General features: G+C 42.0%; 1 protein-coding gene across 2 annotated transcripts; it reads left to right on the forward strand.

The window, feature by feature from the left end:
- On the forward strand, nt 1-19,265 carry slc49a3 (solute carrier family 49 member 3). 2 transcript variants are annotated; one of them, XM_078260044.1, is made up of 10 exons: nt 1-398; nt 7,609-7,767; nt 9,129-9,345; nt 9,768-9,844; nt 11,404-11,541; nt 11,969-12,085; nt 13,537-13,689; nt 15,427-15,584; nt 15,857-15,960; nt 17,914-19,265. In XM_078260044.1, exons 1-10 carry the CDS (start codon nt 237-239, stop codon nt 18,087-18,089), a joined length of 1,461 nt encoding a protein of 486 aa, XP_078116170.1. In that variant the 5' UTR covers nt 1-236; the 3' UTR covers nt 18,090-19,265. The 2 variants fall into 2 exon arrangements, with proteins under 2 accessions (XP_078116170.1, XP_078116172.1); XM_078260046.1 differs by lacking the exon at nt 1-398 and adding an exon at nt 4,610-4,696.
- Nucleotides 19,266-19,348: the final 83 nt, after the last annotated feature.

Below are 19,348 nucleotides of genomic sequence, written 5' to 3' on the forward strand. Positions count from 1 at the left end.
ATGCAGTACAACTACAACTACCGGTACACTGCTCCCGGCTGCGTTAATGGAACATGAAGCGGTGTTTTGTCTACTTCTTCCTAAGTGGTCACTCGTGACTTTACCGACCCAGTGACCGCCAACATAAACTTTACAATGCCTCGGAAATGTGTAACTTACTTGCAGTAGCTATTAGCTAAAGCTACTAGCTAACGTTACCCAGTAACAGGTTAACTTGTCAACACCGTCAATACATAATGGAGGATGGTGCCGAATCCTCTTCCGAGGTTCAGACGGTTTCCTCTGATGTTCCGAACACACCAAAACAAGAACTGAAGAAACTTTTGTCTTTTAAAGTTTACAAGAGGAGGTGGTTTGTTCTGCTGGTGCTGTGTCTGTTAAACTGCTCCAACGCTACGGTGAGTTAGCTAAACATTAACGTTACCTGTCGGTTAATAACCAAATGCAGCTTGTGTTTCCAATAAAAAGTACGAGTAATTTTATTTTAATGGCCGATACCAAGTTGATATCTTTGGTCAATATGCAGTAACATTTGCTTGCCTCCTAAAATTATCAGTTTTAATAAAAGGAATTAATACACCAATCTCCCATTTAAAAAAGTGTTTTCTTTATGGTCGAAAAGACCACGAATCAAAAGATACTTCTGAAAAACTTATACTTTTTTTGAACACTAAAAGTATGGAAGACAGTTTCTGCCAAAAACAACAACAACAATATATCATATATCATCTCTTTCATGCACAAAGCTGTGTTACCACATTTTACCCCTAAACATAAGGAAATAGACAGCTTGTTGTCCTTTTCTCAGATATCTGAGATTCTTTTCTCGAGTTAAATGGCAGGTGTGGTTGTGAACAGTGTGGGTAGATGACATGTGATGCCTCCCTATGTTTGGTAGAACTTGATATTATTCCGCAGGGATGTTGTCGTTGAAAAGCAGAGTGTGCCTGGAGGCAAGTGTGCCAATCTCAGTCATGCTAACTGAGCCCTCCCTCGCCTATTTCCAGCTCCCATGGGTCTCGTCCTCTCTATGGGAGCTATTGTTTCCTCGGGGCTGGTGTTCCCACTCACAAAAGATGCTCAGCTGGCAGAGAGCCATTCAGGATGTAAAATGGGATGCAAATAACAGCTGATGAGCCAGATAGACAGGGTAGGATTCACAAAAAACGATGGTGGGTCATTGACTTTTGTCTCGTTAATTTTTTTTTTTTACAGTCTCGTACTAACATTGTATGTTAGTGTCTTACCACAGGAAGCATCATGTAGAAAAGGCCTTTTTTTATTTGAATGAAATTTAAATCAAACTCTTGAGGTGGCAAAACAGCAAAAGGTATTGAACATCAGTACGTTTTGTGTACCAACCAAATTGTGAATCTAAAGCACTGAGTTTGAGGAAGTTTGGCTTCATTTTTTTTTTTCTTAAATAGAAAGAACGTGTAGTTGTTTGTACCACATTAAAAGTCAAGGACTTTTCTTTTATAATTTATTTATCTATCATTTATTATCATGACTTAATATATGCCATCTCTCCATCCCATGGGCCCACCACCTGTGGGAGGAACCGCTGGGGTCGGGTGCGCTGCCACACGGGTGGCAGTGAAGGTCAGGGGCCTCGACAGACCAGACCCGGGCAGCAGACGCTGGCTCTGGGGACGTGGAATGTCACCTCTCTGTGGGAGAAGTTCGGAGAAGACATGGAGAAGGACTTTCGGTCGGCACCAAGGTGCTTCTGGAAAACCGTTCGCCACCTCAGGAGGGGGAAGCGGGGAACCATCCAAGCTGTGTACAGTAAGGATGGGACGCTGTTGACCTCAACTGAGGAGGTAATAGGGCGGTGGAAGGAGCACTTTGAGGAACTCCTAAATCCGACTAATACGCCCTCTATGGTAGAGGCAGAGCTGGAGGATGATGGGGGATTGTCGTCAATTTCCCTGGTGGAAGTTGCTGAGGTACTCCACAGTGGCAAAGCCCCAGGGATTGATGAGATCTGTCCAGAAATGCTTAAAGCTCTGGGTGTGGAGGGGTTGTCTTGGTTTACACGCCTCTTCAACATTGCGTGGAAGTCTGGGACGGTGCCTAAGGAGTGGCAGACCGGGGTGGTGTTCCCCTTTTTAAAAAGGGGGACCAGAGGGTGTGTGCCAATTACAGGGGTATCACACTTCTCAGCCTCCCCGGTAAAGTCTACTCCAAGGTGCTGGAAAGGAGGGTTCGGTCGATAGTCGAACCTCAGGTTGAAGAGGAACAATGTGGATTCCGTCCTGGTCGTGGAACAACGGACCAGATCTTTACTCTCGCAAGGATCCTGGAGGGAGCCTGGGAGTATGCCCAACCGGTCTACATGTGTTTTGTGGATCTGGAGAAGGCGTATGACCGGGTGCCCCGGGAGATACTGTGGGAGGTGCTGCGGGAGTACGGGGTGAGGGGGGTCCCTTCTCAGGGCCATCCAATCTCTGTACGACCAAAGCGAGAGCTGTGTCCGGGTTCTCGGCAGTAAGTCAGACTCGTTTCAGGTGAGAGTTGGCCTCCGCCAGGGCTGCGCTTTGTCACCAATCCTGTTTGTAGTATTTATGGACAGGATATCGAGGCGTAGTCGGGGTGGAGAGGGGTTGCAGTTTGGTGGGCTGGGGGATCTCATCGCTGCTTTTTGCAGATGATGTGGTCCTGATGGCATCATCGGCCTGTGACCTTCAGCACTCACTGGATCGGTTCGCAGCCGAGTGTGAAGCGGCTGGGATGAGGATCAGCACCTCTAAATCGGAGGCCATGGTTCTCAGCAGGAAACCAATGGAGTGCCTTCTCCAGGTAGGGAATGAGTCCTTACCCCAAGTGAAGGAGTTCAAGTACCTTGGGGTCTTGTTCGCGAGTGAGGGGACAGTGGAGCGGGAGATTGGTCGGAGAATCGGCGCAGCGGGTGCGGTATTACATTCAATTTATCGCACCGTTGTGACGAAAAGAGAGCTGAGCCAGAAGGCAAAGCTCTCAATCTATCGGTCAGTTTTCGTTCCTACCCTCACCTATGGTCATGAAGGCTGGGTCATGACCGAAAGAACAAGATCCAGGGTACAAGCGGCCAAAATGGTTTTCCTCAGGAGGGTGGCTGGCGTCTCCCTTAGAGATAGGGTGAGAAGCTCAGTTATCCGTGAGGAGCTCGGAGTAGAGCCACTGCTCCTTTGCGTCGAAAGGAGCCAGTTGAGGTGGTTCGGGCATCTGGTAAGGATGCCCTCTGGGCGCCTCCCTAGGGAGGTGTTCCAGGCACGTCCAGCTGGGAGGAGGCCTCGGGGAAGACCCAGGACTAGGTGGAGGGATTATATCTCCAACCTGGCCTGGGAACGCCTCGGGATCCCCCAGTCGGAGCTGGTTAATGTGGCTCGGGAAAGGGAAGTTTGGGGTCCCCTGCTGGAGCTGCTACCCCCGCAACCCGATACCGGATAAGCGGACGAAGATGGATGGATGGATGGATGGAAACTGGGTTTGAATGTGAATCGTGGCCTTTTCCAATGAATTATGTTGATACTGTATATAATATAGCCCGACGGCTGATACTGGATTTTTTTACACATCTGCATCTGCATGAGGCATTGTGGTTTCAATACAATAAGAAACTCGACTAGTGGAAACCAGAGACATGCTGATGTCATAATGAAACCGTATTGTTATGTTTTGCAAGCCAAGATGCATCCAAGCAGACCACCAGAGGTGTGTGAAGCATCATGTAGTCTATATCCACGACGATTCACTACCGGGATTGCTCGGTGCGGCAGGAAATTCCGTTCGATGTCACTCTTTGTGGCCGGATGTCCGTTACGTTCCGCTCTCTTTGTGTTGGAATTTTAAACTCTGGTCTTATGAGGACTATGGTTAACTGCTCCTCAGATCTCTGCAGGGTAGGGCTGTGCAATTAATCGAAATGCAATCGTGATTATGATTTAGGCTCCTAATGATCACAAAAACAGAATAGTCGAGAAAAACAATTATTTAGCTCATTACGTTTTGCAAGTAAACTCTTATTTTCACTTGTGTTCTGAATGAAAAAATAAAGTTTAAATAGGAAAAGTATTAAGGCAAATCTTACAGTTGTATGTGTTTTTTACTGTTGATTTATTTAATTTTTTTTTTTTTAAGTTCAATAATTGCAACATGTTTCCAGAAGTCAACGAGTAATCATGTTACATTATCGTGATTTCAATATTGACCGAAATAATCAGGATTATATTTTTTTCCATAATCGAGCAGCCCTACTGCAGGGTAAATCCAGACAGCTAGCTAGACTATCTGTCCAATCTGAGTTTTCTGTTTTGCACGACTAAAACAACTTTTGAACGTACACATGTTCCACCAAAACAAGTTCCTTCCCGAGGCTATTTTGCAGAGGCACCGTGGCTCTGTCCGTTGCTTAGCATCGGCCAAGGTGATTGTGATTGGTTTAAAGAAATGCCAGTAAACCATTTTTCTCCTATCCCGGAAAGCTGTATAGACTACGCAGACCCTCCTCCGCAGCGCTGTGGAGGAAGGTCTGGCAAAGCGAGACTAAAAGCATCACTGGACAGTCCGACAACCTGATCTTTTTGACAGTAAACTCTTTTCTCTTTAAACAGAACCGATCTCTAGAATAAGAAAAGGAGGAATGTGTGAACTTGTAAAATTCCAAGCATTTCACCCTATAAGGGACAGGACTGGCATTGTGTGTTCAAATCAGGTAACCAGCTTATGTTAACTCTGCATAGTTCTGGTCCTTTTTGTCATGCATATGCACCGCAGCACACCAGTTAAAGGAAGTTAGACACCCAGTTATGCCAATACATGGCCAAGAAGTCAAGTTTCCTCTGTAGAAATATAGCTGTATTACTGGTTTCTCCTCCCCCAGTAACAGAAACCAGACTTTTTGTATACATGACATTTAGGAGATAAGGTTACTACAGCAAGCACACAGTAAGGACATGTAAATATCCAATATCCAAAAATGTTTTGAAAGTCTAAAATGTGTAACTTTTCTGCAGACAAATGCAAACTCTGTACCTATTTCTAATAACAAGGATGTCATTATTGTGTTTGTGTTTTTCAGATGTGTTGCTATGAAGACCGTTTTTACATTAAACCAATTTACACTCAAATCCCCTCTACATTCATTTAAATTAAACAAAAACCCCAGTGGTGGAAGAGGTATTAAGATCGATCTTTTACAATGCCACGCTGAAAGAAAAATACTTATTCCTGCATTCAAACTCTACAGTTTACACAGCAAAATATACCTAACGTATCAAAAGTAGAAGTCCCAAAGGCAAAATGTCCCAATTCAGAGTGCTATTTATCATTGAAATATTAATACTGTTTTATTAACGTATAAGCAGCATTATGATGTTGTCAAGCTTAACAACTTAAACTGCTGGGTAGTTTAATCTACAACAATGCATATTTTATAAACTGATACGTTTTACCTAGCTTGATCTGAAAAGTAGCCATACAATAGTTGTGAAATAATTGTAGTTTAGAATAGAATCTTTATTGTCATTGTTTCACAACAACGAAACACAGTTTAGCAGCTCTTAGTCAGACAGTATAAATAACAGACAGAAATATAAAATAGCCAAATTTAAATAGTGAAATATAAGAATAACAAACAACAATGTAAAATGGCACAATTTGAGTACTGAAATATAAAAATCAAGATAAATAAACATGATAAGGTGCCACTATTAACATATACAAGGTTATTGCACTTATAAAAAAATGAGGTTATTGCACTACAGACTCGGGGTTTATTGCACATAAGTCTTATAGAGGGAGGAGATGGAGAGGGGGAGTGTTTGTGCATTTAACTTCCTGAGGAGAAAAGCAGTTTTTTAGTCTGTTCTTGATATGGTATTTCTAGTGAAAAGTACAACAATTCCCTCCTAAAATGTAGTTACCTCTTCAGCTTTTCATGGCAGGATTGTCCCGTTCAACCAGTTCTTCCAGTAGCATGAACATGTCCTGTGTTGTATCTCTATCAGCAGAACGGCATGCATGTTAACTGGTGTCATATCAGAGCAGAACGAGCCGGGATGAATCATAGAAACCATTTCTTTCTCACATGAGCTGAGCAAGTCTTGCCATTTCCTCTTTGTGTCCATGACTACTTCTGATCACTAAAATGCAACTGGTGATTGACCACTAAGAAAATAAAACTAAAGAAACTGGGGTAAATATGCTCTTGTGACAGTTGTAACTTAAAGAGTTGATCCAGAGATCAAACCATATTACCTTTTACATTGCATAACCAGTGTGTGTGATCAGTTTTTATATCACATATAATTAACATAAATGACTTACTCTTAAAATGATTGAACATGAAAAAAAGTATGAAAGAATAAAAGACTGTAGACATCCTTTCCTTTCTTCTTTTCATCTATTATCTACTTTTAAAACAATGTAATTAGCAATATGAAAGTGATATGTCTGTTGTACACTAATTTCATGGATTTGCTACTGAAATAAATAAATGTGTGTGTCCCAAATCAACTGAAACCACTAAAAAGCAAAAACAGAAAGTTCAGTTTTGGCATCCTGCTAAAATAAGCATCCAGTGGGGTCAACTCAAACCTTTACTCAGCAGATTTACAAAAGGGTATTCAGGCTTATATCCTGTCTGGTTTGGTTTCAGTGAAACGCCACTCTTATCAAGGATTTATTAACCCTTGTGTTTTAACGACAGAAACGACAACAAAAGCGGGAAATTCAAATTTCTAGGTTTATTGGCCATTAATAATTAAAAAAAAACAAACGTCATAAAAAGCGCAAAAAAGTTGATGGTTGATGGGAAGACAACACAAGGGTTAAAGAGAGACCATGTATTCCAGATGTGACCAGTAGCTACGCTGCCACTTTGTCATCAGTTACATTTTCTTAAGTTTTTTTTTTTTTTTTATCCTTTTGAGATATTTAATTTTTTTATTTGTCTATAAAGCATATTGTAATGTTTAGGTGCTATATTGAAACATTTCTGTTATTGTTGTGTCTGTAAAAGATTAAGCCCCAAAAAGAAAACATATTCTGAATTCATATAATTTGGGCCTCCTAGATTAAACTTTCTGTAGAATACTGACGATGTAAAAGAAATTTGAAAGTACAGTACTTCATATCTAAAGGCGCCCACCCAAATAATGTAATTGTCATAGAAAATGTGTATCTTATATTCATATCTCAGTCTTTAAGAACTGATCCAATTTGGGCTGGACAATATATCGATATCGACATGAGACTATATATCGATATCGACATGAGACTATATATCGTCTTAGATTTGGGATATCGTAATATGGCATAAGTGTTGTCTTTTCCTGGTTTTAAAGGCTGCATTACAGTAAAGTCATGTACTTTTCACAGACTGTTCTGGCTACCCACTTAGTCATTATAGCAACATTACTGATGATTATTTATCACAAATCTCTGTGTGTTAATATTTTGTGAAAGCACCAGTAGTCAACCCAGCAATAGCGTCACAATATCAACATCGATGTATTTAGTAAAGAGTATCGTGATATCCAATTTTCCCCATATCGCCCAGCCGTAGATCCAATCCTCAAATTACAGACCTCATTTTTGAATAAATCTCTTTGTGTGTCTTCCCAGATATGGCTGACCTTTGCACCAGTAGCAGACGAGTCTGCCGAATTTCTGAACGTCACTCTGGAGGAAATCAACTGGTTGTCACTGGTTTATATGGCGGTGGCCATACCGCTCAGCTTTGGGACAACATGGATGCTGGACACCCTCGGGCTACGGATCACGGTATGAGCCTCACTCTGAAAAATGAGGCGTCACCAGGAAACTTTTTGTTTTGTGTTTTTACTCGTAGATCTCTGTTTCAGTAGAAGCCAATTCAAACTTTGGGATCTGTGGTTAGTTTTTTTTTTTTTTTTGACGGCAACACACAGCTGTAACCAAGTGGAAAATGAAATTTTAGAAGTGTGGAGGAAAGAAACCCTCCAGGGCCCTGAGGAGAAGATATTAATGGAAATGGTGTAAATAGAGTTGGACACATTGTCTACATGGTGGTGGCCATACAGTTTATTGTTTGAGCATTGTAAATGCACACAAAAAATTACAATACGACGTTCAAACTTGAAATGATTTTAACGAGATAAATAAGGCTACAAAACAATATTAACTGCAAAAAATGTGATAAATGATGGATACATTTTTCTAAGATCTGGGTATAGAATCGGTTTGGTGTAATACTGTAAACTTGTGACAATTTAATAGAAGTTATTGTTTCTCTACCCAGACTGAGCTCAATAAGTGGTGTATGTATGACACGCCAATTCGTATGCCATTTTGGCGTGTTATCAAGACTCATAATCGCTTTTTAGCGTGTTTATCAACGCCGTTTGGCCTCCATTGACTTACATTACCTTGCGATTGCGTGTCAATTTACGCCGTAGCGAGTAGTATGAAAGTCCGAAAATCCACGTAGGGAGGTTGGTCGGGGTGGTGGATGGGTCAAACAACACAGGACTTTCATCCAGGAGAGCGGGGATCGTGTCCCACGTGTCACGTTTCCTAAACCCAACCGTCGCTTTCTTCTTTTCCTAAGCCCAACCCCGTTATTGTTTTCCTAAACCCAAAATGGTGGGCGGGCTCAGACACCTCCCCAAATCGTCACGTGACAGCAAGCTACCATGACATACTGTATGTCTCATTGTCAATACGGCGTAGACATACACGCGCATAGCTCAAAATGTGTACAGATAACACGCCACTTGGCTTTAGAAAGTGGCCTTTATGTTTACGTGAAGTCATGATGTCACGTTGCTTTGCCTGTTCTCATTTGCAGATTGATATAACACACGTTTCCATTTTTTGTGAACACATTAAGTCTAGGGGCTCTTTCCTGGGAAAGGATGAAGCAGTTGCATATTTTATTTGGAGTAAACAGATGAATAACTGTAGAAAACATGAGGAGCGACATCAACAGTGACCAAACTACAACAGACACGAGCACCAGCTACAGAAACGTCAACCTCATCAACAGAAAAAACAAACCCTGAGAAGTGCAGAAACATAAGCTGTTAGTACCAACAACAGAGGGATGGAGTGTAGATTACTTCGTAACAGCATGTGTTGACCTTTTGACCATGTTGACTTTGCAGCTGATTCTGGGAGCCTGGCTGAACATGTTCGGAGGCCTGGTGCGCTTCTTTGGGAAATCTGAGGAACAGCAGTATACAATCCCGTATTCTGCAGTGATGGTGGGTCAGACCCTTGGTGCCATCGCTCAGCCCCTCATCGTTTTTGCCCCCACCAAGCTGGCTGCTCTCTGGTTCCCTGACCACCAGCGTGCCACAGCTAACATGATCGCCTCCATGTGTGAGTGATTTACTGTTTATCATTACTGATATTCATTTTTACATGTTAAATTATATTTTCCATTAGTGTTAGGGCCTCATAACATGTTGGCCCAGATTTAGTGCTGTGTTACAAAAAAAAGTAGGAACTGAATAAGTTTCAACACGTGCTGTAAAGTGCGGGGAAGCACTTACATTTCTGCATGTCAGCAAACTGAAAGATTTGTCCAAAGATAAATAACCAGTGTAATACAATATATTTTAATTGTAACTGTTATACTTTAAAGATATGAGTAATATGAGATATGTCTTGAAGATACAGTTTTCATATATTCCATGTCGTCCCGGAAACTTAAAAGGTCAGGGACGACTGAAACAGGGAACAATGTTGATTCTTAACAACCAGAATAACCTTTTTGATTTACTTCTCTTTTCCCTCCTCAGCCAATCCACTGGGCCTCCTGCTGGCTAACATCATCTCTCCCATGATGGTTAAAACATCTACACAGATCCCAACCCTGGTGAGCTGAACTAAGAAAAAGTCTTCCAAAAATCCACTGGTCAGGTAGTCAGGTTTCAGTTGTAGTGTTATGATGCTGTTTAGAAAGCTGGCTGAACATTTCCGTCATTAAAGGCCAGTTGAACCATAGGACTGTGACAAAAGGTTGGCTCATGAATTGTGGAATTGGTGTGCACCTGTGGAAAATGGACAAAAGCATTTCCTGCCCTGTGTGGGACTCTTGGAATTTACAGTCGCCAATTATACCTCGCACCACTTTTCACCTTTTAGGAAAAGGTGGGAGAAGTGGTGAATGAGCAACGGTTGTCTACTCTGTCAGCTAGATGCATATTAAACAAGCAGACCAACAACCAGAGTGAAGTATCAGTATCAATTTATTTTTTTTATTTAATTTTTGCGCGTTTCTGCCTTTATTGTATAGGAAAGCTGAGATATGAAAGGGGAGGGGGGGGGGGGAGAGACATGCAGGAAAACCGTCACAGGTCGGTCACACCTTCTGCATCGGGGAATAAACCTCTGCATATGTGCGCCCGCTCCACCAACCGAGCTAACCGCCACAGTATCAGTATTTTTTTAAGGTTAGCGGGTAGCAGGTGAAGAAAGTGTATCATTTAGCAGATTAGAGTCAGATTTCTTTCCTGAGGAGTTGTTGGACACCTAGTCTACATCCTTGATGTTCCACTTCCGCGTGCCGCACAAAATTCCGCCGGATGCATGTATTGTCCAATCTGAGTTTTCTCTCGCACGACTAAAACAACTTATGAACGTACACATGTTCCACCAAAACAAGTTCCTTCCGAGGCTATTTAGCAGCAGCACTTTGCGGAGCTTAGCGCCGCCCAAGACAACTCTGATTGGTTCAAAGAAATGCCAATAAACCAGAGCACGTTTTTCTCCCATCCCAGAATGCTATGTGGACTAGCCAGACCCTCCTCTGCAGCGCTGTGGAGGAAGGTCTGGCAAAGCGAGACTACTGGAGACCAAACCAGAGCTAGAAAGAGAAGGGATTTTGGAGTTATATTCATAGATAGATGGAGACAAACACCACTCCAAATAAATGCAACTGTTTGCTAACAAGTCACCCAAAACAACTCTACAGAATTATTTGAAAAAAAATGTTAGGGCCATGTTTCTATGGGCAGAAAAACATCAGTTGTTGCAGCTTTAATGAGAAATCCATTGACCAACCTGAACAACTGCTCAAGCATTTATTAACAATTTGTGTGAATGCGCAAGTCGTTATGAATGCAAAATCAAAATGTTGAGCAAATACAGCACATTCTTTAGATATGAATGCCTATTGAAACGAGGTGTCCCATGTTTCCTGTCACTGTCTACTGTGAACTGCCCAGTAAAGGCCAAACTGTCAAAAAGAAAAGGGAAAAAAAGACACCAGTTGGCCTAGAATCGGAGGATTCCCAGAGGGCATTGTGGGATTGCAGCTGGTAATACAGAAAGCTACCGGGCTCTGTGGCTCCTCACCTGCTAATGATTGTCTTTGATTTCAGGTGCTAACATCCATTTATCATCACATTATGTGTGTTTCATCCCTCCTTCTAGCTGATTGCCTACGCGGCCCCGGCATGCGTCATCTGTTTCCTAGCAACGGTGGGGATACGGAGCAGCTCCCCCCCCACGCCGCCGTCAGCCAGTGCCGAGTCCTCCGGCTCGGAGCCGTTCGTACAGGGGATCAAACTGGTGAGGACACAGGAGGGTAGAAAAGACAAACGTGCAGGTCAAGCCACCAACTCAGAATCAAAGAGTCCGCACCAGGCAGATCTTAATAACATTGAACAAGTTAATTGCTGAGATCTGGCAACAATGCGGCATCGCCCAAAATATGTTCTACGGGGCAAGAATCATGCATGGTCATGGTTTTAAACAAACAAAGCGAAGGTGAACGGTAAAATGATTACCCAGACCATCTGGAAACATCCATCACTTTTTACAGACCAAATAGATTTACCTAGATTAACACTTTATTGGAGTTATTTTCAGCTTTCTTGCTAATTTTATGTTCTCTGTGCATGCTGATATTTGGTTTCCCTGGTTGAATGCTGTTGCTGCGGTGACCTTATTTTCCCGTAAGGTTTCTGTTACAAATCCTTGTGTCCGTTTCCTCTAGTTACTGAGGAACAAAGCCTACCTCATCCTGCTGCTGTGCTTCGGTTCGGGCATCGCTGTTTTCACCTGCTTCTCCACGCTGCTGCAACAGATCCTGTGTGTGCAAGGATACACCAATGTAAGACACCATATTGATTTCCATGAGGAACAATTTGGTATTAATTGGGCCAATTGGTATCAAATGAGCAATAAAAACAACACCAGACATCATATTTGATAATAAATGTTAGTGGATTTACAGTCTAAACCCATTACACAGTAATGAATTGTGTGTCAGTAAACTGTGTAAGTGGGAAAATTGGGCAATAAATGAATTGGTTATTTGCTTTATAAATGCACAAGTATAGGTATTGAGAGTGCAAAATGGATCTTAAAGGGTAACTACTGTTTTTTTTTTTTTTCAACCCGGACCCTATTTTCTTATGTTTTGTGTCTATGACTGATGGGAACAACAGTCTTTGACATTGGTCCAGTATTAAGCGAGATCGCTGCAGTCGGCAGAGGCGAAACAAGCTACGATGTAAGTTAATAGGGCAATTGTCCAGCTTGTATTTACCTTCACAAAAGTGCTCATTTTGCCGCTGACAGGCTCAGATTATTCTAAGTGTCTGACAGCATTACGGAAAGGATTTCTAAGGAGGTCGACCTTTCTGTTAAGGAGTGAGATCCTTTTTAAAACAAACATCTGCAAAATCGCGTTCCCTAAACCCACCAGACTCCATGTAAATAAACAGTAATATTAGCATCGTAAAATACACCTCATTCAAAGTCGACAGAAACAAAATAAAACTATGAAAAACCGTTTTGGATCGTCTTTCCACTTTTCCAACCATCACAACTCTAGTTGGTAACACTTTAATTGAAGGTATCTACATAAGAGTGACATGACACTGTCATGAACACATGACACTGCCATGACACATGAACCCTAACCCTAACTTGTTATGACAAAAACTGAATGACACTTACTGACAGAAGCGTTATGTCATAAACGTTTATGACTTGTTTATAATGTTTATGACATGTTCATGACAGCGTCAGGTCACTCTTATGTAGATACCTTCAAGTAAAGTGTAACCCTCTATACACGCTAAAAGTATTGCTTTTTTAAATGGAGTCTGGTGGGTTTAGTGCTAGCGACCTCAGAGCTGTTTCTGGTTGAACAAAAAAGGTCTCAGAGGTTTCAAATAGGTCTATCTCTGAATGGATCCTTTCCATAATGCTGTCAGACACTTAGAATATTAATCTGAGCCTGTCAGCGGCAAAATTAGCACTTTTGTGAAGGTAAATACAAGCTGGACAATTGCCCTATTAACTTACATCGTAGCTTGTTTCGCCGCTGCTGACTGCAGCGATCTCGCTTAATACTGGACCAATGTCAAACACTGTTGTTCCCATCAGTCACTTAAACACAAAAACATAGGAAAATAGGGTCCAGGTTGAAAAAAAACCCGGTAGTTACCCTTTAAGTAACTGATGGAACAAAAGGAAAGAAAACAAACCCTTAAAAACCTTTTACATACTGGATGCGGACTTTAACGATAAACCTGTGACCTCTCATTGCTGCAGGACTTTGCTGGCGTTTGTGGCGCTCTCTTCATCGTGTTTGGCATCGTGGGTGCCGGTGCTCTCGGTCTCTACGTCGACAAGACCAAGAAGTTCACGGAAGCCACAAAGATCAACCTGAGCTTCACCGCTCTTTCATCCATCGCCTTCTCAGTGGTGAGAACAACAGACAGGAACAGTTTGGAGCTCCACATCTTGTATTTCTAGTTTATTTAAAGGAGCGTGGGCAGGAGAAAAGGCACTGGCAAGATGTGAGAGCGTTTGAGACGGATATTAGTTCATTCACTCTGTGCAGTTATTTAAAAAGTAGGTCGTTTTTTTTTGTTAATAAGGTTGTCTTAGTTTAAAGTAACTTACAACTGTCATATTGCTTTTAGAACCTGTCCTTAAAATCGTACCTTTTGGTAACTCTACATGTACAGAAATAAACATTAATAATACACAAACCTCTACATTCCTGCAAACTTTCAGCTAGATTTCACAGGTAGATTGTGCAGTATTTTTTATTTTGAAGATGATATAATTGCGCGTCTACAATGTGTGACAGACTTTGATGGTTGAACAAACAAAGGGAATGCGAACAGTCACAATATTTGATGTTCATCAATGACGTTACTATACTTTATTGTGATGCGAATGCAGCAGTTCTGTTGAGTCAGTATAAATAAATTCACCATGCGAGGTTACCCAGAGGACACCAACAACATAAGTTAGTTTTTTCCCTCCCAGAAGCCCTGGATGTATATACAGTAGAGAGGAAGCAACTTTGTCAAGTTAAAGGAAACTAATCTACACGGATATAGAAATATCCCAACGCATCGTCAGGGTTCAGTGTTGAAGGTAGATCTTTGTTGTCGTTCTCTCCGTGTACAGTAATCAGGGAAACTACGTTGTGTTCCTTAAAGTGATCTAGTGAGTACAATAAGGAAAAAAAGCATATTAGAATAAGCATATTATATTATTCTAGAATAATAAGCATATTAAAAAAGAACGACCAAAGAAGAAACGGCTACAAAAGACCGTTAAAAAACAGTGGGCCCTATTTTAACGATCTAAGCGCACGGCGTGAAGCGTCTGGCGCAGATGTATGAATCAACTTTTCTTTTTTTCTTTTTTTTAAGATTATTTTTTTGGGGGCTTTTTTCCCTTTTATTTCAAAGTGACAGTGGATAGACAGGAAAGGTGGGAGAGAGATGGGGGATGACACGCAGCAAAGGGCCGCAGGTCGGATTTGAACCTGCGCCGCTGCAAAGGCCTCAGCATACATGGGGTGGTGAGCTAGAGGTCGCCCCGACGAATCAACTTCTGCTAGTTGAACGGCGGAAAAAAGGGTCCGTGCGCCGGGCGCATGGTTCAAAAGGGTTGTGTTAGTGTCTTCATTAATTCATAGGCGTGTTTTGGGCGTAACATGCAATAAACCAATCAGAGTGTTGTTATTGCTGCTGCTCTTTGCTGCGGTGTTTCCGAGCCTCCAGAGATCATTCAGTCAAACACGTTTTTTCATTTACATTTTTCTGTCGATGGAGGCACTAGTATCTTTTTCGTGGTGGCTGTTGCTGCTCATGCAAACTAACCAGCTCTTCTTAAGTTTTCTTCCGTATTTCAAACATACTGTGAAAACAAAGAGCTACCAGACTGTTTAAAGTAGCAAATGGAAATACTTTAATGAGCGAATGAATGAAGTGAAGCTGGATTAGTAATACTGAGCAGCCAAATGGCAACACTTGGAAATTACATTCATCTATTATGTATATCTTAACGTTGAGGTGGACGTTATTAGGTAGCAAAGGTTCACAGAAGCTTTGTAGGAAAGATGAATGCAACATTTGATTTCATAATGTATATTTTGGCCTGCTGATACTGTGATATTCAGAGCTGCTCTCCTCCTCTCAGGTGTGTCTGATTCCGCATCAGAAAGCCGCCGTTGCCACCGTCTGCTCTCTTTTGGGCTTTTTCGGTTTCTCCATTTACCCGGTGGCCATGGAGCTGTCTGTGGAGTGTTCATATCCCGTTGGAGAAGCCACATCAGCCGGACTCATCTTCGTATCGGGGTACTACTGTCTGAGCAAAACATACACACAGTATATAGTATGGCAGATTGGTATTATAATAGAAAATAATGTGGAGTTTAAAGTCATTTCTACCCGGATGTCTGGGTTTCTGCTCAAGGAAAATCATTGACAGCAGCTTGAAGTAAAACAAATGTCCACCTGTCTTTTTGGTATCTATTTTATAGAAGAAGAAAAAACAGTGATTAGTTCCTGGACTTGGTATACATACTACTTCATATTAATCCTGACTTGTTTCCTTGTGATCCTACCAGACAGGTTCAGTCTGTTCTCTACATTCTCCTCCTTCAGGCTTTAACCAAACGGCTCACAGACTCTCCTCTGTCGACCTGCGGGGGTGCAGTCCTGAGCTGGAAGGGTAGGTCACAAAATGTTACACCGCCATGAGCATCGAAAAAAAACAACAACCTATATATATATATAAACCAACCTCAGTGGGAATCAAACCCGACGTGCCGAGTCTTTTTGATTTGTTTTGATTTAGAGCGTCCCGCTGACCTCAACTCGAAGATTTCTGGGTATTAAAGTACAAAATATGGAGGTGAAACTTGCATGTTAGTGCCTCTAAAGCCTATTTTACAGTAACTGCAGCCCAGCTGGCGTGCGCGCAAATGTGACGTCATGGAATCGCCGTAACTATTTACACCCACGCTGGCGGTCGCGACACTAGTTGCAGTCTTCTCCTGAACAGAGGTGGCGCTAATGAGGAAAGGCTGCCGACTTTGCTCTTTCTACGGACTAGAAGAAGAAAAAGATAAACAACGGCAGAACTGGCAGCAGCATTGGCGTCAATGCTTCGGTTTGATTCAATGACCTACTTGGTCGGATCAAGCCTTTGATTCACCATATCATCAGATCTGAACAACAGAGCTGAACATCAGCTCCCTCGTCAAGAAAGCACACCAGAGGATGTACTTCCTGCGGCAGCTGAAGAAATTCATCCTGCCAAAGACAGTGATGGTGCACTTCTACACAGCCATGATTGAGTCCATCCTCACATCCTCCATCACCATCTGGTACGCTGCTGCCACTGCCAAGGACAGGGCAGACTGCAGCGTGTCATTTCGGTCAGCAGAGAAGGTGATTGGCTGCAATCTGCCTCTGCTCCAGGACCTGTACGCCACCAGGACTCTGAAGCGTGCTGAAAAGATTGTGGCCGACCCCTCCCACCCCGGACACAAACTCTTTGAGACACTCCCCTCTGGCAGGAGGCTGAGGTCCATCAGGACCAGAACCTCACGTCACATGAACAGCTTTTTCCCCTCCGCCACTAGCCTTATCAACAAGGCCTGGAAACCACCCTGACTCCCCCCCCCCCCAACTCTCCCCACTCTCCACCCCTGGCTCTTCATGCCACTGTACTCTGTCTGCTGTAATGCTCTTTTTATTTCTTTATTTTTTAATGTAATACATACTGTGTACATATACTTATATTGTTTAATATTCCATCTAGAGAATGTGTGACGTGCACCAACAACACCAAAACAAATTCTTTGTATGTGTTAAAAACGTACTTTTTTAACACACACGTAAACCCTTTCTGATTCAGATTCTGATGGTAAGAACTCCTCTTGACCCGGTAAGTTTACAAGAGAGACTTGCAGTCACTCAGAGTCCTGGCATCCGGTTGCCCAGGAGCTCGTCCATGCTTCCTGTTTCAGCTTTGTCACGCGCCGCTGAAAAAAAAAAAGTGGTGCGCGACCTCTGCTCGCGCGCTACAAATCCAGGCGCGCCGCCAAGATCTGCGTCATTTTGACGTCATGATTGCCAGCTTGGCTGCGGCTACTGTAAAACACGCATAAGGCAGAGAGCAGAAACTCCTTCCACTTGTGTGAATTTGCAGCCTTATCCATTCAATGCAAAGATAGAAAACAAGAACTCTAGACTTTATTTGTGATGTAGCAAAATTCACATATTTGACTTTATCTCAGGCCATATACCATATGCATTCTTTCATTATTCTTTCATTTAGAGTTTCCCCCCAGAGTCTCTCAAGTGTTTTTCATGCACTTTGGTCAATCATTGATGGCCACAATAAGAACATAATATGTTTATTGCGAGTGGTTTTGACAGAAGTTGAACAAATGTACCAGTGGTTTTAAAAAGAAAGCTTTTTCTTTACATTTTACAGCTTACATTACATCTCACCAATGGGGTTACTCTGTTTATAAGATGCTTTATGCAGGCCGCCACACATCCTCCAGGACATTAACTTTACTATCAAACTACTACTATCAAACTTGGGCTATTAGGCGTGTTGAGTTCCTGGGAACTAAAGTTGTACCTTAATCTGGACATTTCTCGCCCTCAGTGCCGATGCTCGTGATGGCAGGACTGATAAGTTTCTTCACATGCTGCTTCGTGATCTTCTTCCACACACCGTACAGACGACTGCTGGCCGAAGAACGGGCCACTTACGGGACCAAAGAAGGCAGCATCTCGACAGTCTCTGAAAGCGTTCCGAGTGTGGAGAAGAGAACATGCTGAGAGGCTCGGGACGAGAGAGAGACACAGGGAATTATACAGGGAGTTTTTCTTTTGGTATGAAACAAAGTAGAACGGTTTATGGTTTTGGTAACCTCAGATTCATAGTTATTTTTTTCTTCTTTTTATCAAGACATTCAACCATTGATTCTTTTATACAACACTGGGGCCAAACTTTTAGAGATTCTACGTTATTTCTTTTGCTACCTACAATTAAATTAAAAGCTCAGAATATTATATCCCCATCAATAAACTCAGCTAATTGCATTATGTTTTATACACAAAAACGTAGTTTGTAGGGAGGAAGTCTGTGTAAATAGTTTTCTGGCCACTTTGTTCTAAAAATCCCAGTGAGCTGGGAAAAAAAGTTCTCTGAATGGAAGCAAAACCATTCCTGTACTGATCATGTGTTTGAGATATTTGTTTCTCATTTTGCCTTGAGACAGTCATTTTTTTTAACAAAACCTAGCTTTGATTGTTGTAATAGGGGAGAACATGTATTTAAACCAAAACAAGTTGCAGCTCATTACTTTTCCTGCTCTGGAAAAATGCAAATTTCCAAGGAAAAATGCACATAGATCTAATACAGTTTAACTACGTTTCCTGAATGCTTCAGTGTTTTGTTGCAATTCCCAGGATTTCTTCCAGCAGTCACTGAACACATGAACTACTCAAAACACTTGAAGCTACATTGCATTCGTGTCTGTTTTCTGCCACTGTGCAGAGAAAAACTGGTTTCTCTTTGACTCTCAGGGACTGACAACCAAACCTGTTTACTGTTGATGTTTTGGATCACTGGAACAGTTTCTGCTGTCAGACTCCACCTGGAACTGTTCAAAATGACTCAATGTATAGTCACACCATCAGCAGCACATTTGTATCTTAACCCACTGTACTAATACCACTAGAAAAGGTACTGTTTACTTACATACTCTTAATAAAATGTATAAACTTGACATGCGGGTTCTCTGAAAGCTGAATGTATGGAACTCAGACCGACTAACCAATACTCCTGTTAGCAACTATTATTGAGCAGATGAACCAAACTTAATACAATTGTATTAATGTCATTGTGGCTATAATAACACTAGTAACAGCATTTAACTACTTGTTAATGGATTTTATTTGTAAAATTGCTTATACGGTTGTGGGTTTTGTGCAATAAAGGGAATTAATTCAGTGCTGATTCTGTATATTTTGATGGGATTGACACATTTGGATGCCATGTTTAACATTGAGGCAGTTAGCAGCTGAGGTGAAGA

Source organism: Sander vitreus, chromosome 10, assembly GCF_031162955.1.
Source record: "Sander vitreus isolate 19-12246 chromosome 10, sanVit1, whole genome shotgun sequence".
Taxonomy (NCBI): domain Eukaryota; kingdom Metazoa; phylum Chordata; class Actinopteri; order Perciformes; family Percidae; genus Sander; species Sander vitreus.

Excerpts from the sequence above, each read along its gene's own strand:
- slc49a3 (XM_078260044.1), top strand. The coding sequence starts at position 237 with ATGGAGGATGGTGCCGAATCCTCTTCCGAGGTTCAGACGGTTTCCTCT. Across the intron at positions 9,346-9,767 it reads TAACATGATCGCCTCCATGT|CCAATCCACTGGGCCTCCTG; the intron begins GTGAGTGATTTA and ends TTCCCTCCTCAG. Across the intron at positions 11,542-11,968 it reads TCGTACAGGGGATCAAACTG|TTACTGAGGAACAAAGCCTA; the intron begins GTGAGGACACAG and ends CGTTTCCTCTAG.